Genomic DNA, 25,332 nt, shown 5'->3' with positions numbered 1-25,332 from the left:
AAAAAAACAAAAAACAAACAAAGGATCTCAAAGATGTTTTAGGTCAGGTGTGGTGGTGCACGCCTTTAATCAGAGCACTTGGGAGACAGAGGCATGTGGATCTCCATGAGTTTGAGCACAGCCTGGTCTACAGCCAAAGCTGCACAAAGAAATCTATCTTGAAAAGCAAACAAACAAACCAAAATAATTTGACTATCCTTTATAGGTTATTTAAATGAGCTTTGGCTTATATAAAGAAAGTACTGTACTAACTTTTACTAGATTTACTGTTTAATCTATTTCCATATGTTTAAAACAATGCTACTTACCTCCTCACCAAAATTTAGCTGTTTAGACTAATGCTTGCATTGTTATTAACTCTATTTTGGGAGAAATTTGTGTGAACCTTTGACATTTACTATTTATTTTTGTATTTGTATTTATGTATTTACTTATTGAGTCAGGGTCTTACATATTCAAGGATGGTCTCAGACTCCTGTAGCTAAGGAGACTTTTTTTTTTTTAAATAAGTACACTGTATGTGTCTTTAGACACTCCTTAAGAGGACATCTGATACCATTATGAATGGTTGTGAGCTACCATGTGGTTGCTGGGACTTGAACTCAGGACCTCTAGCAGAGCTGTCAGTGCTCTTAACCACTGAGCCATCCCTCCATCCCCAGCTGAGAGTCTTTAACTCCTAGTCCTCCTGCCCCTCCCTCCCACATGTTGGCATTACAGGTACATGCCATCACACTAGTGCATGTGCATCTGGGGCTCAAGCCTAAGATGCTATGTATGCTGGGCAAGCACTCCACTAACCAAGCTACAAGCCACAGGGCTAAGTACGAGATCTTCTATAGCACTTCGTGTGATAGTCGTAAGAGAGAAGCAGACTACTACTTTTAGCCCTTTGGCATTTTCTCCAGACAATATAGCACAACATAATAAAAAGAAACAAATTTTACCAACTGTGGATGAAATATAGTATATAGAAGAACCAGTCTGAACATCGAATCTTCTACAATATGCAATCAACAGGCCTAAAAGAAAATCCACATTATTTTCTTAAAACAATGACAACATTACAGATTCAACTGTTAGAATGGGCGACAACACAGGTTGTCATGTTTCATGTTTATTTCTTGCATTATGGGAACATTTAAGTATCTAAAATTATGAATGAGGTTTCATGTTGATTTTTTTAAAGATTTACTTCTTTATTTTATGCATATGAGTATACCACCGTTGCTCTCTTCAGACACACCAGAAGAGGGCACCAGACCGCATTACAGATGGTTGTGAGCCACCATGTGGCTGCTGGGAATTGAACTCAGGAGCTCTGGAAGAGCAACCAGTGCTCCTAACCGCTGAGCCATCTCTCCAGCCCTCAGGTTGATTTTTTAAAATTTGATAGTTTAAACACTTTCCTCAAGCAAAGCAACAGTAGTTGAAAAACATGAACTTTATTAGTTGCTTAATATTCCATGTTAGAGAGAAAACCTTTTTTAGTTTTGTTAAAATATATATTGAGTAGACAAATGGAATGACATGAAATCTTCTACATAGCAAAGGAAGCAATCAATAGAAGATACAGCCTATGCAATAAGAGTATCCAAAAAAACACATCTGATAAGGGCTGATAGGTACCTAACACATCTGAGGATCCTGAAGAAGCCAACAGTAAAACAAACAAACAAACAAACAAACAAAAAACCTCAATGAGAAAAAGGGCAAATGATTTATCAGCATTTCTTGGGTTTGCTTAGTAAGCTTAAGTGCTTGACAACAAATAACAAAAAATTAAAAACAAACTAAGCCCAGAGACATTAGCTTGTAGTTCAAGGATTCAGGAGACTGAGACAGCCTGGGCTACATATCAAGGAAGCCTTAAACAAACAAACAAATCTAAGATGTGACTCAGCAATTCCAGTACTGGGCATATAGCCAAAGGAAATGAAATTAGTATGGTAAAGAGACATGTTCGATATTCAGAACAGCAAAGATATAAAACCAATTTCAGTACTTATATGAATGAATAGATAAAGAAAATGTAGTACATATACAAAACCAAGTAATATTCATCTTTTAAAAAGGAAACTTGGCTGCAGGGATGGCTCAGTGGATGAAGCTTGCTGCATGCACTGTCCTGCATTTGGATTCCAAGCACCCGCATGTAATAGCACCTGTTTATGATCTCAGTGCTAAGGGGAGGGAGACAGGTGGATTTTAATGGCTGTCCAACCTATCTGAATCAGCAAGCTCCATATTCAGTGAGGCTCCTATCTCAAAAAATAATGTTGAGTTTGAACAGATGGCTCAGTAGTTAAGAGCACTGGCTACTTTTCTAGGGGACTTGGGTTCATCAGCACCCAACTGGTGGCTCACAACCGTCTGTAACTCCAATCCCAAAGATCTGATGTTCTCTCCTGGCTTCCAGAGGCATAGCATGTACATAGTATACAGAGATACAGGCAGGCAAAAAATCCACACACACAATAAAGAAATAAAATACATAAATAATATTCTTAAAGAGCCAGATATGGTGTGATATACAACTTTAATCCCAGCACTCAGGAGACTGAGGCAGAAGAATCTCTATGAGTTCAAAGCCAGCCTGGCCTACATAGCAAGTTCCTCCAATACCTAGGGCTATGTAGAAAGATCTTGTCTCAAAAAAAAGGAAGGAAGAAACAAAGAAACAAACAAAGAATAAATAAGGTGGAGAGAGAGGGACATCAATCAGTCTCTGGCCTCCATGTACACCAACACCCGGGGACACACACACACACACACACACACACACACACACACACACTGGGGGGTGGGTTGGGAGACATGAAAGAGAAGACAGAGTACTGGGGAGAGAGAAGAAAGAGTAGATGGGATGGAAATCCTGTCATTTGTGGTAACAGCATTGTGATCAATCTGAAGGACACTCTGTTAAGCAAGAAGCAGCCAGCCATAGAAAAGCAAACACTGTATTACCTCACTTGTAAATAAAACTTCAAAGACTTAGCTCATGGAAGCAGAGTCAAACAGTGGAACTGGGGAGAATTTGAGGAAAAAAATACTGATCAAAGGACACAAAGTTCACTCAGATAGAAATAAGTTCCAGAGACTCATCAAACAGCACATTGATGGTTGTTATGAGCAATGTATTAGTCTGGAAACCTACTGACTGAATTTCAAGTGTTCTCATGACAAAAAAAAAAAAAAAAAAAAAAAAAAAAAGGTGAGGTAACCTTTGTCATTCAGCTTGTTATTCCACACTCTATTCATGCTTCAAAACTATGTTGCATATAAAAAATACTTTTTTTTTCAATTTATATAAATGAACAAATATATGAGGGTTTAAAAATACATTGAGAGTATATCAAGAAAAGCAATTTTAAATGATATTTAGAAGACTGACTTAAGTTTTAATACAAAGGATTGTATTTTATGTTTGTTTTTTTGTTTGTTTGTTTGGTTTTTTTTTTTTTGAGACAGGGTTTCTCTGGGTAGCCCTGGCTGTCCTGGAACTCACTCTGTAGACCAGGCTGGCCTCGAACTCAGAAATCCGCCTGCCTCTGCCTCTCAAGTGCTGGGATTAAAGGTGTGCGCCACCACTGCCCAGCAAGAATTGTATTTTTAAAATGTTTATTTATTTCACGAGTTTGAACACTGATTGTGCCTGTATTTATGTACACCATGTGTGTGTCTGGTGCCTGTCAAAAGAGGGATCAAATCCCCTAGAATTGAACTTGCAGAGTTTGGGTCACTTCACAATGAGTGTTAGGAATTGAACCTGAGATCTCTGCAAGAGCAAGTCTTGTAACTGCTGAGCCATCTCTCCAGCCCCAATACTAAGAATTTTAAAAAAACAAAATACAAGCTCTCACAGATATATGCAAATGTACAAGCAAAAAAAAAAAAAGGTCTCAATACTCATTTTTAGAAGAAAAAAAATCTCATGCTGTATGTATTAAATAAGTATATTCATATGTGCATCTCCAGTGTCTAGCCAGGTAAGCCCCTTTAATCCTCCCTTCCACAATTCCCCCATATCTAGCCCGGCTCTCACATCCAGTGTCCTAGCCTAGGCTGGTCCCCCTGTCTGTGCTTCTTGAAACCTCTAGGCTTCCAACGGGTGTCTGCCTTCCCCAAGCAACAGACTGTGACTGGCTTCCCACCGGATTGTCTTTTATTATAAAGCCATGTAAGCTGTGGATCTCTTCCTTTTCTTCTTCAACCCTACCTTGCTGACATACCTAAAGCACGCCCTAAAATGCAACTATTACTATCAAATAGGAGGAAAAGAAACATCACAGACAGGTTCCTCTAGAGAAGGATGAATGGATCCTTGCTGTTCTAAGATACCTTTCAGCAGCAGAAATTTTACCTTGGCTGTCCAGAGGGCTGATTTCTCTTTTGCCCTTCACAATGCATTTTTTTTAACCTTTGTCATTGATCCCAGTTCTAATAACAGTCAAAAATACAGAGCTTTATAACTTTTCCAGATACTGTAAATATCATCCTTAAAACTGTAAGTATAGTTTTGCTAAAATTATTATAGTCACTCACCTGGTACAATGATATCTCCGAAACCCAATACTGAAACAGGCACAGAGCATACACTCATGACTGAGTAACCCATCAGTTTTGGCACCCTGATAACTACTGGCAACTGTAAGAAAGAAAATCAGAGAGGAGGGGGAGGACAGGAGGGAGAAGGAAAGGGAAGGAGGGAGAGAGGGAGAGAGAACGAACCAGTAAGTCTCTTCCTAATATTTCTTTTAGGAAGGGAAACACTGACACTGTAGTAATAGTTTTAATGTTTTTACATTGATTATTTGAAAAAAAACTTGAACTTAAGACGACATAAACAAACTTACACATACATAAACTCTGATTGCACAAAAAACTTGAAGGAATAAGACATGTAGTTTTAGGAAATTATATCCAACACATGGAGAATGAACAGTATGAACATAGTCCCCCCACAGCTAACCTTTAAATTTGTATTTTTTTTTTTTTTTACCAAGAATAGGACTCAGACCTTGACAAGTTTTGTTGTGTTGTTTTGTTTTGGTCAGTCTACATTTTTTCCCACCCAAAGAAGAGCCTCCTCACAGAGGGTATGATTTAAAGTCCAATGAACTTATCTGAAATACAATCCTTACTTTCTCATGGGGAGCTGAGTGCAGAGCAGTGGCTTCCACAAAGTTTCCATCATTCTAGGATGAAACCCAAGTCAATAGGTATTTAATAATTTAGAATAACTAAGAAAATGGCTATATTTGTGAGAAAGAAGTTTGATAACACCTTAGCATGCACCCATGACCAATGAATGAGCTACAGTAGGAAACAGAGAGGCAGGCAGTAGCTGGGTGAACACTGCCGTTCACACCATCCCCACCTTTTCAGCATTCTCGAAAGGCCCAGCAGCCAGTTCCACCATGATGCTCTCACCATTCTAAAGGGAAGAAGAGATGTCAGTCAGTCATCAAAAGAGAAGAACCTGCCTCAGTTCAAGGATGACTAACAGCCCACGACACATAGCCTACTGCCAACTGAACCTGGGCTATCAACTGCTTCTTCCTTGGACTCTACAAACAGCAGATATTGAATATGAAACAAAATCCAGCTAGCACACCACTCACTCCACTTTACTGGAGCTCAGTAATTATCAGGTCGGCATATACACAGATCATTCAAGTATACCTGGAGATCTGGCTTATACTGACATCCAATATGTTAATAGGTTATGAACTTTCAGTATTTTAATTCTTTTTTTACTACGTATATTATGGTTCTTAAACCATCAGATCAGAAAAAAAGAAGATATTAAAATCTTTTAAATTTAGCTCTCTACCAAATATAAGTAACCTTATTGAATAAAAATGCTTTTGACCTTCTGGCATTTCCCACAACACAACTACAAAGCCAAATTTGAAAAGACCCAACCTCATAGAATATGACAACCTTCCTCAGCTGGATTCTCACTCAGGGTCAACTCTGTCTCCTTCCTTTGTTCCAATCAGCATTCTCCTGAGTGGTAGTTCCCTCCCTGTGTCTGCTGAAGTCTTATCTGTGGACTAGACAAGGTGCTCAAGAACAAGTTTTCTCCTGTATCCCTGTCTGTCTGAGGTGAAACTTTGAAGCTAAAACTACACAAAATGTCCTCCTTTCTGTTGTTTTCATCTAGCCAAGGGTGACCCTGAACTACTGATCTGCCTACCTCTGCAACCAAGTGCTGGGCTACAGGTGTGCACCACCACACTCTCTGTGAGGCGTCTGCTTTTATGTTTCATAGAAAAAAAAATGCATCAGCAGACCAGGGAGAAGACGTACAAATTGGATTTCGAAAATCATTAAAACCAGAAATGAGCAGCATCTGACATACATTTCTAGTTACCTAATAAGAATAAAGCATATAGGGCTGGAGAAATGGCTCAGTGGTTAAGAGCACCGACTGCTCTTCTAAAGGTCCTGAGTTCAATTCCCAGCAACCACATGGTAGCTCATAACCATCTGTAATGGGATCCAACGCCCTCTTCTGGTGTGTCTGAAGATAGCTACAGTGTACTCAAATTAAAAAAAAAATAAATAAATCTTTGGACGGTCAGTGGTGGCGCACATCTTTAATCCCACCACTTGTGAGGCAGAGGCAGGCGGATTTCTGAGTTTGAGGCCAGCCTGGTCTACAGACTGAGTTCCAGGACAGCCAGGGCTACACAGAGAAACCCTGTCTCAAAAAACCAAAAAAATCGAAAAAAAAAAAAAAGAATAAAGCATATAGCCATAAGGAAAACAACGGGGTCAAACTGAGAAGGTATTAAATGAGCATTTATAGCAATGAGTGCCAAAAGGCACCTCCAGCTACTTCTACTACAACAGATTTGCTACAAATCACAGGCCTAAGATAAGAAAGAGAGAAAGAGAGAAAGAGAGAAAGAGAGAAAGAGAGAAAGAGAGAAAGAGAGAAAGAGAGAAAGAGAGAAAGAAAGAAAGAAAGAAAGAAAGAAAGAAAGAACAAACTAATCACACAAGAAATAAGGTTCAAAGGCCTTTATCCTTTAAAAGGCCTGTACCTTTAAGACTTCATCGGACATTAAACTGATACCAGGTTTAAGATGAAAAAAAAAAAAGTACTTCAAAAACCTGACTATCATTTACTGCTGCACTTCCAGTGCACTCTGAGGACTACCTGATTTGTAAAGACAATGGTTTCAGTTTTGATTTAGTTTAGTTTTGTTTTTTGAAACAGAGTTTTTCTAACTTGCCCTGAACTCTGCCTTCCAAGCCTTGAGATTAGAGGCTTGTTCAAGATCAACAGTGTTTCCCTTTTATTAACTAACTCTGATGGAGTATTCCTCAGAACTGTTTTGTTTTGTACTAGCTTGGACAGCTTTGTTTTTGCCTCAGGATCTCACTATGTAGCCCTGGTTGGCCTGGAACTTGATTTGTAATCTAGGCTGGCTAAAAACTGTGGCAATCCTCCTGCCTCTGTACCCTAAATGCTACAATTATAGGCATATTCTGTCTTGCCTGCTTGAAAATATGCTTTTTAAAAATGCCCAGTTTCAGTTACAACTCACACTTGCTGACTTAATGCTTTTCTCTTTGTCTTTTTGTAGCATTGCTGCTCAGTGATGGCACTGACTGAAAGAGCTCACCTTAAGGCATGGGCAAGTGCTTGTCAAACAGTCTGAGTATGAATACTTTCGGGTAGTTTCAAATCTTTATTTCCTACTTGCAATCTTAGCTCCTCTACAGGGTATATGTCTGTCTTTATGGCTGGCAGTAAATGTCAGAAGTGTAGGTTTTTACAGTGTTTTAATAGATGATATATTGTTTAAAGAAAGGATAAAGGCCCAGTGGAGGAGGCTAAGGATGTGGCTTTGTGGTAGAGTACTTGGCTAAAATACACAGGTCCCAGGTTCTACCCTGAGTACACCACTAACAATAACAAAATCCAATGCTAAGAAAAATTGTTATCATCAAACATGAAATAGTTAAGAGACACAAAGAATAAAGGGGCAATATAAAGTTATAAGGCAAGGTACAAAATAAAATGGTAGAGAAAATAGGAGAACTAGATGATAATTAATAATATGCTCCTGATATGAGAAAGGCCAAGACAGGAAGCTGAACAAATAACGGATGACAACTGGCTCGCTCGCCTGCTCGCCTGGTACTTCCCTCACTGTGTTAAGGAGGAATGGTAAAATGGTGGAAAACAGGGAATATACGCCGCAGGAGCTTCTGGCCACAGAACCAGAGGACAGAATGGGCAGAAAGTGAGAATGGGAAACCCTGGATTGAACTGTTACTGAGGTCAGCCTCACCCTGGCCTCAATGAGCAGCCTGGACACAGATCTTGTTGGTATAGAAAGATCAAGTTGGGCCTAGCAGTGGTGGCACACCCCTTTAATCCCAGCACTCGGGAGGCAGAGACAGGTAGATCTCTATGAGTTGAAGGCCAGCCTGGTCTACAGATTGAGTTCCAGGACAGCCTAAACAGCACAGAGAAAACTTATTTCAAAAAAACAATAATAATAATAATAACAATAATAATAATAGAAAGATCAAGTTGAGATCTTCAGCCAAAGAAACTCTAATGACATCAAAAGCTGGCATTGCTTCTTGCAGTAGACTGGGACCTAAAGCACAGAAGGGGCTGCCAGGGTATGCAGTACACTCCAGGCCTGCAGAGCTGGCATGCTGGTCTTTGTTATTCTCAGACTAGTTCTCCGAAATGAAGGTATCAATGACACATTTCTTCCTTCTTTCCCTCCCTCTCTAAAGTGTCCACATTAAACACTGATTGTAAGAAAGTCTTACTTTTAAAAGGAAAGAAAAATTATACACATTCTTCCTTTATACTAATCAGAAGTTCCTCATTTTCTCCAATGAGCAACTGAAAGCTTGGTTATTAAAATACCCTCTACTGAAAGACCAATTTCAAAGGCAATTTCCTTCAGGGAATAAAAATCTGCAAAACCAACACTATGAAGAGAATTAAGGTTCCCTTCTTGAGGCTAGCAAGATGGCTCAGCATTAAGAGTACCCACTGCTTTGGCAGAGAACCTGGATTCCAATACCCACAACGGGTGGCATCTGAAGGTCTGGAACAACAGTGTCAGGGGAAAGAATGCCCTCTGCAGGCCTCTGTGAGCACCAGGCATCCATGAGGTGCGCGCGCGCACACACACACACACACACACACACACACACACACACACACGCAGGTACTCACTTATACACATGAAATAAAAATAAATACTTAAGAAAATATTTAAGGAGCTGCATGTGGTAGTTCAGTGAGTGGGGACACACGGCTTTAATCTAGAGACAGGCAGGTCTCTGTGAGTCCAAGGCCAGCCTCCTACACATAGAGAGTTCTCTACCTGACAAGGCTATGCTGAGTAGACCCTGTCTCAAAGCAAACAAACAAGATTTTTAAAAGGTTTCATTGTTTTGAAGGCTTCCTCATGAGCTTAAAATGGTCATACCTTTGTGATGAAGGGTGTTATGAAGACAAAGAACACGTCATAGATGAGGAGAAGGCCTAGCAGTATCACACACGACTGTCAGAGAAAAAAAGGAATTTAAAAGGTCAAACTTCCCGCATCTAAACTAACACATTAAATTACTTTGCAAATACAAGCAAGCATGGAGATACACATTTGAACACTATTTTAAAAGATGTTTCATGGTTATCACTATGTATAATTTTATTTCATATGTCATTTAAAAAATCTTTACTTCCTGTATCCCATTTGCTTAGGTTCATTGCTGAATTAAAGAATGTTCTTCCCCGATATTTAGTCTCACAAGGTTTTATGGCATGAGCATGACAGATAGAAACACTCGGCAGCTGGCCTGGCCTGGGTTAGAAGTGAGCATAAACAGGCAGAACAGCTTTCTGAAGCCTGGGAAATGGTCTGTAGCTCAAGTGGATGGAAGTTACAAAAGCCACATATACATTTGGGACATTTCAAGAGTAATTAAAATGAGCTTGTCTTACTATATGCAAATTATATGTCAATCATATTGTTTTAAAAAGAAAAAAATTATTATTAAGCTCTATAAAATAACATTTTACCATGAAATTGGGTAACTTCATTGTTTTAATTAAGTTGAGACAGAAAGCAATTCCTAAGATATCCTGTAAAATCCAAGCCCACCTAAAATGAAAAGAGAGAAAGAGAGAGAGATCAACCTATTATTTCATTCCACTCTCTTCAGATAAAAGTTAAATAAACAGGTCACTATGGTTACACCATTACGGTTATGGCTATGAACTGTCTCCTCAGCTAGTTACTGTGATGGGAGAATAATGACTGCCAAGGCTTCCTCAGAAGAATGTCAGATACAAGTACACATTCACCTTAATCTTTGCAGCTTTACGTGTCTCCTTCTACAAAGGCAGCTGCCAATAAAATCCTCGTGTTCATATCTAGTCAGGTTGAACACAAAGTGAAAGCTACACAATTTACTTATTAGAAACTAATATGTATAACTAGCAACCAATGAGAGACTCAATAACTTTGGCAATTATAAAAAGATTTCTAAGCCGGGCAGTGGTAGCACACGCTTTTAATCTCAGCACTTGGGAGGCAGAGGCAGGTGGATTTCTGAGTTCGAGGCCAGCCTGATCTACAGAGTGAGTTCCATGACAGCCAGGACTACACAGAGAAACCCTGTCTCGAAAAACAAAACAAAACAAAAACAAAAACAAAACAAAACATTCTGGAAATCGGTGCAGACACCATTTGTTGAGGTTATAAGACACTACACTGCAACATCCCATAACTGAGCATATTTTAAGTCTAGGTGCTTAAGGTATAACACGATTTCCTTCCCTGCATGAGCTCAACTCCTTAGCCTAAGATGTGTTCATCTGCTGGGTTTGTTGGCCTACAGGAGATAGAGTCACTGAAAATTTAAAGCTAGAGTTACAGGCTAGCAATGGGGAGATCCTGTTAAATAACTTATTCATTAAAAAACAAATAACCTTGTTTTAAGATATGCTCTTGAATAAAAACAAAAAATCCACAATAATCACAATCAATATGATTCAGGAAAAGATACAACACTACGCATCCTTAAATGTAAAGTGAACTAGAGTTATCATACCTATCCTCGTTTCGAAACACAGCCCACACAACAGCAACTGAGACGCACAGTCCAGAAAGAAAAATCAGGCTCACTTTAATGTTTTTGCCACAACACAAAATCCTAAAAATAAATAAAATAGTTAATTTATGCTGCAGATAAAAATAATGTTCACTTGATGCAAAAAAGTTCCAACCATTAACAAGAAGTGACTGAAATATTAATCTTGATGTCATGGTTTTACATTAACGAGGCATAATAATCAGTTCAACAAAATCCTTTGTGGTAATGGAAATGTTTCCAGTGCTTTCCAGGATTGATGGCCGCTAGCTACATATGGCTATTGAACACTTGAAATGTCTCAGGAATTCAATGTAAAGATCCCAAACACAGCCAGGCATAGTGGCACACACCTTTAGTCCTAGCACTAAGGTAATGCACACCTTGTCCCAGCACTTAGGAGGCAGAGGCAGGCAGACAGATCTCTGTGAGTTCGAGACCAGACTGGTCTACAAAGATAGTTCTAGGGCAACCAGGCTACTGAGAAACCCTGTCTCACAAAACAGAACAAACAAACGAACAAAAAATCTCAAACACATTCTTGACTTTAAACTCAAGCAGACATAAATACAAGGCATACTGAATATACAGGGTTAAAGCAACACCTCACTTTTCCTGTATTAAGTTGAAATACTAATTACATCATACACTAATAGATACATACGTGCACTGTCCACATGGCATCCTGTGAATCAATGCAGCAAGACAGTTGTACAGGCTCATTGATGACGCTATGCAGAAAATTGCTATCATAGCATAAACTAGAAAAGAACAAGACAGAGGTTGATTCTTTAGCTCTCTTCATTAGATCATATATATATATATATATTTTTGTTTTGTTTTGCTTTGTTTTTTTTTTCGAGACAGGGTTTCTCTGTGTAGCCCTGGCTGTCCTGGAACTCACTCTGTAGACCAGGCTAGCCTTGAACTCTCGAACTCAGAAACCCGCCTGCCTCTGCCTCCCAAGTGCTGGGATTAAAGGCGTGCGCCACCACCGCCTGGCAAGATCATATTTTCAACTAGTAACTATATCATTATCTGAAGTAGTTGCTAAGATGCAAATATGTATACCTAGAGTTTTAAAACAGGATGCAGTACTTGTGGTTTTATTTGCATTAAACACTACCAGGGTTGCTTTATGTGGCTGAAGATAGTTCTATATTTTTTTATTATTCAATAATTCAAAGTGACGTGTTCATTGTAAATATTTATAAATACTTAACTGTAAGAACAGAAGGACTGATGAACCTTTGCATATGTGCATGTTTGTGTGTATGTAGGTGTACACATGTAGGTAGGTATGTGTAGAGACTAGAAGACAAACATGGTATTATTCCTCAGATGTCTTGATTTTCTTTTGTTTTAATTGTTTGAAACAGAATGAGTCACTGGCCTGGAAGTTTGCCAAGCAGACCACCCTGACTGGCTAGCAAGCTCCAGGGATCAACCTGCTTCTACCCAGTGCTAGAATGAAAAGACTGGAGGCAGGGGTGGGTGGGGCACTCAGCATGGGTCCTAGGACTGAACTCTAGTCTCCCTTGTACAGTAAGCACTTCATCAACTAGGCTACACCTCCTAGTCCTCTTTTTGTGCCTCATGTAGTTCAAACTGGCTTTGAACTTGCTGTACAGACAAGAATAACCTTGAAAACCTTGACCTTCTGTCCTTCTTTCTCAGCCTCCAGAGTCTGGCACTACAGATGTGCATCACCACATCTGGTCACCTTGACACCTGAGATCGAACCAGGACTTTGTATATATTAGGTAAGTACTCTACCAACTGACTTATAGTCTCTGAGTGATTAAAAAAAATTTTTTTGGTAGCCTAGGCTGGCCTAGAACTTGCTGTGTAGATCAGGCTTGAATTTGTAGAGATCTGCCTGTCTCTGCATGTGCCACTGGGCCTGGCTTTGGATTAATAAACTATTAATAAGATTCTTTAGAAATGTAATTTAGAGATGAAAACAAATATCTTTCCTGGGTATCAACCAACCATCTTATCCATGCTTTCCCATGGAGAATTTATCTATAACAATTTGACCTATGTTCAAACCAAATCCGGCCAGGCATGGTAGCCACCAGCTCAAGACTAGATTTGGTTGTACAGAAAGTTACCAGTCTAGCCAGAGCTACACAGGATAATGTTGGCTCAACGGGAAAAAAAAGAAAAAAGCACAAACACTCAAATCCATTCAAAGAAACTTCTTTGTTGAAATGAGATATCAAGGTAGTAAAATTTGATGGGCATTATATGCTATCCAGATTTATTTGAAAATTATTTAAAGACATTTTACTACTGTGATGTTATAAAGGAGGGGTTATTACACTTTACAATATTCCTTTTATGAACTTTCTAGAAAATATTGTGATAGAAATACAAGCTATACCTCCATTTTCAAGGCATATTTGAACTTCAGATGTGTACTCAGGGATGGGGGTGAGAAACAGAGGCTGATCTAAACACAGTAAATCTGGGGTGGTTCGGGTTTGGGTGAAGCTAGATAAGCCACTCTAAATCTCCCAGTGTTCATATCTAACAGATCAAGTTCATGAGACGAATACTGGGTTGCTGTAAGGACCAGATAAGCTAATATATGTATCATGGACACTGCATGAGTCCCTGTGATCACTGGCTATGTGTAGGAAGAGGACAGTGGATAGACACTCCATGTCCTGTCAACTGGATTTTTGGTCTATCCTCTGCAAAATTGCCTAACCCAATTTGTAACAGCCTGGTAGAGATTATATTTCCTGAGGCCATTCTGGAGCTTTAGTGCCTTGTCCAACAGTGTGCTACCACTTTGGAAAGGATTCCACATAAGGAATAACTTTATCATAACTTAATTCCAGCTAGTTTTGTCTTAAATGTAAAGAGTTTACCAGAAAGCACTCTCAAGGTCAACATCAGTTACTTTAAGTATATCTTAATCACAAAATGGCAAGGAAACTTCCAGAACAGCCAAGGCTACACAGAGAAAGCCTGTTTCTAAACAAACAAAAAGGCAAGGAAAAGCCTTAGCAAGTCAGTACAATTCCGTCAAGTTATAATATACTAGAAGATAGCGGCCATCTAAGTCATGAAGACTCGTTTAAGGTAAACAAAATCTCGCAATACCACACAAAACATTGGCCAATCATAATTTAATACTATGTTCTAGGATAATTATGAGGTTGAATGATTTTCTTTCCACATCAAAAATTCCACTTGTTAGTTGGGAACAGTGATGCACACCTTTAGTTCCAGCATTTGGGAGGCACAGACAGGTCAAAATCTGAGTTCAAGGCTAGCCTGGTCTACAGAGCAAGTTTCAGGATAACCAGGGCTACACTGAGAAACCCTATCTTGGAAAAAAAAATTCATTTGTAATTCTCACTAAAAATTGAAATATGCTTTAGGGTAAAATAAATGTCTTTTTTATTTGATTATGTGTATATAGGTGGGTATGTACATGTATATAAGTACCTGAGAAACCAGAGGCATTGGATCTTGCTGGAGCTGGAGTTATAGGTGCTTATGAGCTACCTAGCACAGTGCTAGAAACCAAACTGGGGTTCTTCACAAGAGCAGTGCATGCTCTTAACAGCTGAACCATCTCTCCAGTCCCAAAAGTTTAGTTTTTTGAGATAGGTTCTTACTCCATAGTTCTGTGGCCTAGGATGGCCTAGAGATTACTATTTATCCAGGCTGGCCTCAGCCTCTTGAGAATTTATATATGGGTATATATTCAAAGCAGCACACATAAAATCCAGTTTCTTACCAAGCCACTTGTAGAAGAAATATAGTAAGACAATCATTACACAGCAGATGACCACAAACACAACAACCGTGAGAGGACTGAATGTTAAGTAATCTTCCTTCTTTTTTCTTGTCTCTCTATCTTCTGCATCTTCCACTGACTTCATGTTTTCCCTGTATAAACACACACAGGAAAACATCAGCAAGCTTTTACCAAGTACAGTTATTTTTTTAAAAATCCCTTTCTAACACCAGTTGAAAGTTAATCACAAAGTAAAAAATAAGGAACAGAAAGAGATATTTAATCTAGAAACTAAAACATCCTATATTCCTACTCTCCAGAGATAATCTGCCATTACACAACTTTGAAATAAGATTTTTTTGTGTGTGTGTGAAAACAAAACTGTTAGGAGAGATGACATTTATCATATTAACAAATTAATGTTTGTGGATGTTCATACAACCAAGTTGGGAGACCTATTTATGTTGACATAGTTAAGTTTTAAGATATAAACTTACAAACAACATTATCCATCTATATACAGTTAGACTTCCTATCATGCATTTTTCTGGCCTAGATCATTAAATTAAATCTAGTTCACTGAAGATTTTGGCGAAATAAAACTTTATGTCTAAACATTTGCACCTTTGTAACTGTTAAGGAACACACTACTTTCTCATTGAGACACTAACGCCTTCACTAGAACTCTAGATTAGGATGTCAGGGCTTTAACACAAGGGTTACTAATGTGGTACCGAAGTGGGAAAAGATGCCAACCACTGGTATCTGTCATTGAAAATAAATTTTAAAAATGTACAGTAGTACACATGTAAGTCATAATAACTCACATATTCATATTCCATGTATTAAGAAGCACAAGGCACCCCCCCTTCTGAGACACAGCCTTATGATGTAGCAGAAGTAGGACCTAAATTTAATATGTAACCCAGGGCACTTTCAAACTCATGGTCCTCCTGAGTAGTGGGATTATAGGTGTGTACACTACATAAAGCACTGGGGGAAGAGGGCTGCATCGGGTAGGGTCATAAGCAGCCCAGGGTGGCCTACACCTCACTATGTAGTGAAGGAAGACCGCCACCTCTTAAGTACTGTCATTACAGACATGAATCACATGTAGCATTCATAAACAATTTCAAGAAAGAGAACCAATTACCAGGTATACATTAAATACTACCATTAATTGTATTCTTTTGGGAGTGCAGCGGTTCAAACAAGACAAAATTTGTGCAAAACACTAGGTGAAAGCTCTATCACTGAGCTACATTCCCAGTTCCTGCTATGAAATTGTACTCCGTGTGTGTGTGTGTGTGTGTGTGTGTGTGTGTGTGTGTGTACCTGCCAGAATACATGTACAGATATTGAAAGACAGCCTCAGGAGTCACCCTTAATCCTTGTCTTCTACTGTAGACCCTATTGTAGGCAAGTCCATCTGCCCATCAGCTTCCACAGACTCCTATCTCTGACTCTCACAGTGCTGCAGGAGCACTTGGATGCCAAACATACACAACTGTGTCCAGCTCTACATGGGCTCTAGGGTTTTGAACTCAGATCCCCACACTTGTTCGATGAACACTTTATCCACTGAGACATCTCAGTAGCCTCCATGAGCATTTGATGTGACATAACTGTTTCCTTATCAACAATTCAGGTGTCTACAACTTTTCTATTAAAAAACAAAAAAGACAATCCCACAATCTGGTCTTAATGGCAATCACTCACTATATGCTGAGGCCATAAAAAAATTAAATAATCTTGTTATTAGGATTATCATGAAACATTATTTAAAACCATTTATCAGGAAGCCATAAAAAGTTTAATTAAACTTACAATTCAATAAGTCCACTCCAGTATCCTCCTAATGCCACTGTGAACACAGCAATTACAAAAATAACCACCAGAGTATAATCAAAGTTAGGCCAGGATGGAGAATACATTTTCACGGTAATATCATCTCCAAGAGTCTGAAGGGCAAAGTGACAGTTAAACACAGGAATGAATCTCCTCGACGAGAGTACAGCAGCAGCATCTACATTTCATGCTAGGGTGGACACTCCATCGCACAGCTAAGAAGACAGGACAACTGAAGCCTTACTCAGCTCTTCAAGTTTCTTGTTAGCAAATGGAGAATGAATAATAAAATTAAGTATAGTAATTGGAGCCTGGTGGTGGTGCACACCTTTAATCCCAGCACTTGGGGGGGCAGAGGCAGGTGGGTCTCTGAGTTCAAGGCTAGCCTGGTCTACAGAGCAAGTTCCTGGTCAGTCAGAGCTACCCAGAGAAACCCAGTCTTAAAACAGACAAACAGGCAAGCAAACAAAGCATGATGATTAAATGTTAACAACCGTAACTTTGTAAACATCTAATATGCAATGATTAACTTACTTCTTTCATATCTTTAAAGTCTTTTTGGGTTATAACTGCAATTAGTATAGTCACATTTTGAAATGCAGATTTGTTTCTTGAGGAAGGAATCTAAAAGAAAAAATATGAAACGTGATTATTTACAGAATAAAAACATACATACTACTACACTAAGTGCAAATATTATGTCAAACTATAAAAACAAAGCTCCATACTTTAACATGAACTTCAACTGATATATACTATATATGCATTCTACTGTATAGACACTATATAAACATATATTATATACATATTTGTTTTCAACCAAGTCATCTCAACTCTAGAAATACAACAAAAACTATAAAACTTTCCAATTAGAATGTTTTAATAAGCCGGGCAGTGGTGTCACACGCCTTTGATCCCAGCACTTGGGAGGCAGAGCCAGGTGGATTTCTGAGTTCGAGGCCAGCCTGGTCTACAGAGTGAGTTCCAGGACAGCCAGGGCTACACAGAGAAACCCTGTCTGGAAAAACCAAAAAATAAATAAATAAATAAATAAATAAATAAATAAATAAGTTTTAATACTAAATCTAGAATATATATTAATAAAAAATAATCTACAATGTTATTAAAACTTCAGCTTCTAGAATACACAGAAGAGTTAACTCAATTCCTGGGAGACTTGATGTTATAGGCACAATAGCAGTCACTCTGTTTTAGGACTTACTAGGACACTGTTGTTGGCAATCAGCAATGCTGCAGCACCGCCTTTCTGTGCAATTTTGGCTTTTTCAAGAAAATGGCAGGGTCCCCAGTGTACCACCACTGACTTATTCTTTATGCCATCAGGAGGAATATCAGAAAAGTGGCACAGTGGTGTGCCAGTCAGATTCATCAAGCTAAAAGAAGTCTGAAAACAAGAAATGTTTTTGATGAGATAAATACCTCATTTTCCCAATAGTATTCAGAGATGAGACCCCAACACTGCTTTGGTACAATGTTTTCAGGGGTATAGCATGTACTTATGCCTGAGTTAACTAACAAAAACAACTTTATGACAAACAACAAGGATTAGAGGTAAAAATTTTAAAATTCCCTCAATCTGGGACTGGAACAATGACTCAGCAGTTTAGAATACTGGTTGCTCTTCTAGAGAACCCAGGTTCAGTTCTCAGCTCCCACATGTCAGCTCCCAACTATCTGAAACTCCAGGCATAGAACATCCTCTGTGGCCTCTGCAGGCACCAGGAATGCGTGTGATATAGAGACATACATTCAGATAAAACACCTACGCACATAAAATAAAAATAAATAAAAACTTCCCTCAACCAAGCCCAATACAGTAGCACATGCCTTTAACGCTAGCACTCTAGAAGCAGAGACAAGCAGATCTCTAAGACTTAAAGGACGGCCTGGTTGACATAGTGAATTCCAGACTAGTCAAGTCTATTTAGTGAGACCTTGTCTCACTAAAACAAACAAAAATTTCCCTAAGTCATTTCTTTCATTTCTTTTACGGAGAAGAAGACTTGACCAAAGTCAATGAAGTATTTATTAATCACCAAATATCATAACTGATCTATATCCTAAAATAATTACTCATATTCAACATTTTTACTATTATTGATAATTATGATGTTATTTACTTACTGCATTTTCTAGGGAACGTGGAAGCTGTGTCCAGTTGTTGTTATAATACATGCAGTAGTCCTTGGACAGTGAAGATATGCCATTTGCAGACGCATGTAGGATGGCTTCCTGAGCAGCTGTCTAAGATACAAACAACTTTCATGGTGGCAGTCATAATTAGGCTTGTAGGCAACTGAAGATTTTAATAAAACTATTTATATACAGAGTTGATCCCTTTCCTACAAGATTAACCATGGCCCCAGTTTTAAGAGCCACATCCCTGAGAGGATTCTTGCTGTGATGTAACAATGCCTGCCTGCCCTCTCAGTTTGACACTTTCCTCCTCTTTTATGAGTTATGACTTCACTGTGCACATTCATGCAGAAAGAGGTACTCAAAAACCTCTCTATTTGTCTCACTATCAATTCTTGACTAGTTCTTTTAACTAGGATTAAAGAGATATGGGATTACTTCTAAGTGTTATCTGTATAAGATAACCACCTGGAATTTAAAAGCATTTTCTCTCAAATCTTCAAGAGCCTTCAACTGCCTACCCAAATACACCAAAGCAGAGTTTAAGATAAAAATTGCCTGCCAGTCAGGGGTGGGGAGTGGTGCTAGCCTTTGATGTCAGCACTTGGGAGGCTGAGGCAGGCTGATCTTTATGAGTTTAAGGCCAGCCTGGTCTACAGATCGAATTCCAGGACAGCCAGGGCTACACAAAGACACCCTGTCTCAAAACAAAATAACAAAAAATTGCCAAGAATGGTCTACATGTCTTTAATCCCAGCTGTTGGGGAAGAGGCAAGTGAATCTTTGTGAGTGCTAGACAGCCAGTGTTACACAGAGAGATCCTGTCTCTAAATAATCATAAATAAGTAAATAAAATAAAGGAAAGCTAGAAGAGCTGGCAAGATAGCTCAGTTGATAACAGCACTCGTCACCAAGGCTGACCATCTGAGTTTGATCTCAGGACCCATGTTGGGAGGAGGAGAAATGATCCCCACAAGCTGTCCTCAGATCACAACACAAATGCATACCCACCCAATAAATAGGTAAGATAATGAAAATAACTTTTAGAAAAGAGCTAAAACACTTTCTCTTGTGTTCCTTCCCACTGCCTAGAAAGGAAAGATAGAGAAACAGTAAAAAGTGATGAGAAAGATACACAAAGGTGAGATGTGGGAGACATTCAGACATCCCCAGTCCTTCAGAACACAGCTCCCTCCTTCACTAGGTGTTCTCCCCATCCTCTCTGTGAACAAACCTATCTCTAAATCCACAAGGAAGAACATGAGGTCCCGGGAAATGGGTCAGCAGGTGGAAACACAAGCAGCCACAACTAACAGAAGGCTGAGAAAAATGGTACCACAATGGCAGGTTGTTGCTTATGACAGACTATAGCTGATGATATGGCTCATAAGCCTTTGGCATTAGTTTGTAGGAGAAGTTTGGAGGTTTAGAGGACCAGTCTAGAGAAAGCCTACCATGCTATAAAAAGAGCCTATTAAGGCCTTTCTGGGGAGAGAACAGAATAGGGGAATGCTGCCCTCAATGCAGACAGCAAAAAGGCAGGCTCATGATTTTACAGATGGAATGATGACTCTATCTAGAATTAGGCTAAATGCACCACGATGTACATTCTGGTAAAGAACTTGTCTTCATTTTTGTCCAAACTTTGACCCCGTGGGAAACTGAGTTTAAAGGAGTAACCTGAAAGAGGCAATGTCTGGGTAGCACAGTGTTCAGACTATCTCACACAGATATTAATGGATGCTTTTAGTTATGATTTATGATAAGAACCAAGAGCAAAGCCACTATAAAAACACTTGGAAATCTTATAATTTGTTCAGAAAAGGGACATGTTTAAAGTTGCAGCCAAAGAAACCTATTACCAACTTCCCAACCTTAAAACAAAAAACAAAAACAAACAACAACAAAACCCTTATTCCTCAGCAGGCTAGGGATTTAGCTCAGTTGAGCACTTGTCTACATTCAGGAAGCCACTTGAGCATGGTGGCCCATGTCTACAATCCTCACACTAAAGACAATCAGAAGTGCACTGTCATTCTTGGGGAGCTCAAGGTCAGCCTGTTTCAGACCCTGTTTGGGGGGTGGGAGGGAGGCCAAGTACTTCACAGGGTCAGTACCTAAAAATAGCTTGCTAAACTGGTCAGTGGTGGCACAAGCCTTTTATCTCAGCACTCAGGAGGCAGAGGCAGGGAGATTTCTGTGTGTCTGAAGTCAGTTTGGTCTACAGAGTGAGTTCTAGAACAGCCAGGGCTACAGAGAAAAGAATTATCTGAAAAAAAAAAACAATAAAACAACAACAAAAATAGCATGATAAATATGTAACCATCATTACCCATGTATCCATGCCATCCATTAGATCTTCCCAGCTCTTTAATAACCACAGTGTGGATTTAACACTTTGTTTGCTTGTTTTGCTTTGTTTTCTTGAGACAAGATTTCTCTCTGAAGGCTGTCCTAGAACTCTCTGTAAACCAGACTGGCCTGGAACTTACAGAGATCCACAGGCCTCAGCTTCCTGTGTACTGGAATTAAACATATGTGCCACCACTGCCCAAAAATGTGGGTTTATCAAGAGTAGATGTATTATTGTGCTAAATATTGATTTATCTTAAGAAAGGATTAGTGGAACTATGGTATCAGTATGTAAACATAATTTTGTATTCACCATCTTAAGAAGTTCACTGAGATGAGTGTCAAGCTTGACAGGTAAGTTATAGGTTCCTGACATTTACATGCCCTCTGTTTCCTTTGCACCTAAATGGTACTTGTCTGGTTACTCAGTTCATACTTTAAAGATACAAAGTAATGCTACTGAGTTGTTATTCTCTCCTCAAAATACATTTGTATGAGTTCTCTCCAAAGCTATCCAGCAAGGTTCCTAGAACACCAAAGGCTACCTTTTTCAAAAACCTATTTGGGGCTTAGACTTTCTCGGTGAGCTTTTAAAGCCCAGAGTAACAAAGTACAGTCTTTCAGAGAAGTGATGGTTTCTAAGTAATAACTGAATACACTGCTTACACAACAGTGTGCAAACAACACGGCAAAAAGTTCCCAACATCAAACCCCAGAAAAGAAAGTGAATAGAAACAAAATCTAAAACACTGAAAGCTGGCTTCTTGGTCACACATTGGAGCTCAAATTACCTGATGCCGAATTTTAAAACATTATTTCAGTAAACATGGGTATGTATGCACATATTTGTTATTTTTCTTAACCAGACTTCGACCCTTTTAGACTTCAATCTATTCAAACCTCTCATTTCCCCCCTTTAAAGGTATTTAAAAATATACCTATAAGAAAACAAAAGCATAAAACAAATCCCCACAGTATAATCTCGTGTACCTTCCATAGAAGGCACTATATGGGAGTGGAAGGAATGTATAGAGATATTCATATGGCTACAGAGAGAAATGTATGGAGCGCAGTTAACTAAAGAGCAGGCCAGAACGCTAACACCTGGAACCCTGCCCACACCTGCCCCTCCACCCGCAGTAAGAAGGGCTACACAGATACGCACAAAAGTGAATTCTTTGAATTAAAAAGAAAACATGTCAACACGGTGAAAAATTATAGAGACTCCAGGACCAAGAAGGAGGAAGCTCCCCACCCACACCGCCCACTCCTACCCCCGCCCCGCAGGTTTCTTCCAGGGGTTGGGCATTTCGCAGGATTACGGGGGCTGGGGGGCAGGTGAGGAATGCCGGGACTCAAGGATGAACGCAGTTAACAGGGCCCGGGCAGAGGGAGAATGGGAAGCTGGGTTGGAAGGAAAGGAAGGGGGAGGAGGAGAAGGAGGAGGGATGAGGGAAATCGGGAGGGGGGAAGAGGGAGAGGAAGGGATGGAGGGGGAGGGGGAGGAAGAGGGAGGAAGGGGAGGGAAAAGCGGAGGGGAGGGGAGTACGGCTCTCACCAGTCTGAGCAGGCAGCTCCAGAGCAGGGCAGCAGCCAGAGAGTGCAGCGAATACAGCAGCCCCATCCCACGGGCGGGCAGCTAGGCGCAGACTGCGCTGGCGGCACCCGGACCTCTAGGGTGCAGCTCCGACTTCCTCTTCCGGTCCCTCCCGCGGAACGCTGGGCTGAGACTCTGGGGACTGTCAGCTCCTGGCAGAGCATTTTTAGCTGCGTAAATCCCGGGTTCTCGTTCAGTTCCCCCTAACTGCAGCCAACGCCCATTCCAAGCCACTAGAGCTTCGGGTTTCAGTTTCCTTTCAGGCCTCTGCCACGTAGCCTCGGAGAGAGCTTCGTAAAGACCTAAACCATACAAGGTCCCTCGCCACACTTGGAGCACAAGTCAAAACTCTTTCTCTGCTGCAAAGTTTATGTCATCTCACCCCAGTCTTTTCTGTCCTTAGCTTCTCTACTGTCCCACTCGTTAAGGGCCACAGACCCTTTAGGCGGGCAGTCTCTGGAGAATACACTCTTGGTGTTCCCTTATTGGCTTACTTAACACTTCTTCCCTAAAGAGAGTTTCCTAGTACATTTAATCTTAAGTAGCCCTAAATTTACGTTCATACTATGATTTATTTGTAATCCTCATAGCCTTTTTTGGTTGTTGTTATTGTTGTTGTTGCTTTTTTTGAGACATATCCTTGACTAGTACTTTGAACTCACTAAATAGATCATAGCCTAGAACTCAAGAGATCTGCCTGTATCTGTCTCCCAAGCCCTGAGACTAAAGGCATAAGCCACCATGCCTAATTTTTTCCCCATTTTCTTATACTCATCACATGCTATCCAATTAATGGAAGGATCCCTCTTTGCTTCGTTGACTGCTGTGTCCTTACACATAAAATATCCAGTGTATACTAGGTCATCAAATATTTGTTGGATGACTATTTAACACCATACACTGAGTACGACAGTGTTCCTGTTACCTTAAGGGAGGGACATAGCAAGGACTAAAGATGTGTGAGCAAACACTGTTACAAAGCGACCTTTCACAAGAATCAAAGGGAGGTAAAAATAGGGCATTAGGAAGAAAAAAGAAAACACCAGCCCTAGCCAAGTATAACTGACTATTAATTTCTGTGCAAGTTAATTTCAGCTAGGCAAAGAGGGAATCGACTTCCAGAAAGGAAGCTTTAGTCTGAAAGCCAAGGGAGGCAACTACAGAACTACAGAACAGGACCTTGGCTGAAGTTGGGAGGGATGGAGAATGAGAAGATGCAGAGGGGGAAATGGATCTCACAGCTTGGAACTTGAGACTTCCTCCTCTGCGTTGGGGGATTCCTGAAGGAAGCGCTCCCACAGTTCTGCGTGGGCTGTTTCTGTAGTTTTCTATCCCCTGGCTTCTACTTGTGGCCCAGTTTCAATCTATTTGTAACCCTACCAGCCCTAAAGAGCTCCCCAGACAGAAAATGCCTGTCATGACATTGCTGTATTTACTCTCAGCCACTTTTAGAAACCTTCTAGGACACTGATGTTTAAGCTGGTCTCCTCTCTCCACCGGGATCCTAGATACTTGCTCATCTGGATGAGACCAATATATCTGGATTTTAAACACATTTCCAGGTTTAATATACAGCTAAGCTTGAAAACCTTTTGTTATTTAGTGTTTCAGAGTGCAGGCTTGGACCACAGCCCCTGATTCTGCAGTTTCAGCATCACCATCCAAACTTGTTGAATCAGAGAATCAGAGAATGGGCCCTCAACATGCCAGAGACCTCATACTGTTATCTAAATGTAGCTCAAAATAGATCTTACTCCTAAACATAAGACCTGACCTTAAAAAAAAGAAAAAAAAAAGACCTGAACTTCTAAGTTGTCTCAGGGAAACATTTGTAAAGACTCTTAAGGGCTTTTTGTTGGATGAAGATTCCTAAAATAGGACACTAAAAGGGAAAACTATGCAATAATAAAATCAATAAATTGACTTCACCAAAATAAAAACCTCTGTTCTTTGAAAGATATTCTCTTTTTAAAAAATATTTATTTATGTGTGTACTTTCACAGACACCTACATGAGCTTATATCTGCCATGTGTATACAAGTGTCTACAGAGTTCAGAAAGGGGCACCAGACCCCCAGAACTGGAGTTATAGGTGATTATAAGCAGCCATGTGGGTGCTGGGAATTGAACCCAGGTCCATCACCTCAAGAGCAGCCAGTGCTCTTAATGACAGAGCCATCTCTCCTGCCCCTGGAAGATAGTAGTCTTAAAGGAATGAAGGCCACTGTAGGTTGGGAGAAGACAATCGTAAAACATCTACATACAGATACAGATATACACATATATAAAGAACTCTTATTATTCGATAAAAAGTCCAGAAACTTTAAAAGGAATGTGCAAGTAGCATGTACTTACAAGAAGGGATGGAATGAAAATTACATCACCAAACATTGGTAGGGATGTGGAAGAGCCAGAATTCTGGTGGAGATGTAAAGTAGTGCAACCAGTTTCACAAACGGGCATTTTCTTGTACAGT

General features: G+C 39.8%; 1 protein-coding gene across 2 annotated transcripts in view; it reads right to left on the bottom strand.

Moving 5' to 3' along the window:
• Sppl2a (signal peptide peptidase like 2A) overlaps positions 1–23,104 on the bottom strand; it is a 36,045-nt gene extending 12,941 nt beyond the window's left edge. The window contains exons 1-14 of one of the 2 annotated variants that reach the window (XM_028756353.1): positions 22,818–22,935; positions 18,896–19,015; positions 17,973–18,155; positions 17,285–17,374; positions 16,730–16,863; positions 14,903–15,054; positions 11,810–11,906; positions 11,107–11,208; positions 10,073–10,154; positions 9,480–9,554; positions 5,381–5,437; positions 5,145–5,198; positions 4,546–4,648; positions 948–1,022 (exon numbers count right to left, since the gene is read on the bottom strand). In XM_028756353.1, the coding sequence (XP_028612186.1) occupies positions 948–1,022; positions 4,546–4,648; positions 5,145–5,198; positions 5,381–5,437; positions 9,480–9,554; positions 10,073–10,154; positions 11,107–11,208; positions 11,810–11,906; positions 14,903–15,054; positions 16,730–16,863; positions 17,285–17,374; positions 17,973–18,155; positions 18,896–19,015; positions 22,818–22,883 (1,390 nt within the window). In that variant the 5' untranslated portion in view covers positions 22,884–22,935. Of the gene's footprint in view, positions 1–947; positions 1,023–4,545; positions 4,649–5,144; positions 5,199–5,380; positions 5,438–9,479; positions 9,555–10,072; positions 10,155–11,106; positions 11,209–11,809; positions 11,907–14,902; positions 15,055–16,729; positions 16,864–17,284; positions 17,375–17,972; positions 18,156–18,895; positions 19,016–22,817 lie in introns of both variants that reach the window. The other variant, XM_028756360.1, reaches the window with a different exon arrangement.
• Between the last annotated feature and the right edge of the window lie 2,228 nt (positions 23,105–25,332).

This window comes from Grammomys surdaster, unplaced genomic scaffold (assembly GCF_004785775.1).
Source record: "Grammomys surdaster isolate TR1022 unplaced genomic scaffold, NIH_TR_1.0 129, whole genome shotgun sequence".
NCBI classification, from domain to species: Eukaryota; Metazoa; Chordata; class Mammalia; order Rodentia; family Muridae; genus Grammomys; species Grammomys surdaster.
Note: the sequence above shows the minus strand (reverse complement) of the source record. Positions and strands in the feature narration are given on the sequence as shown.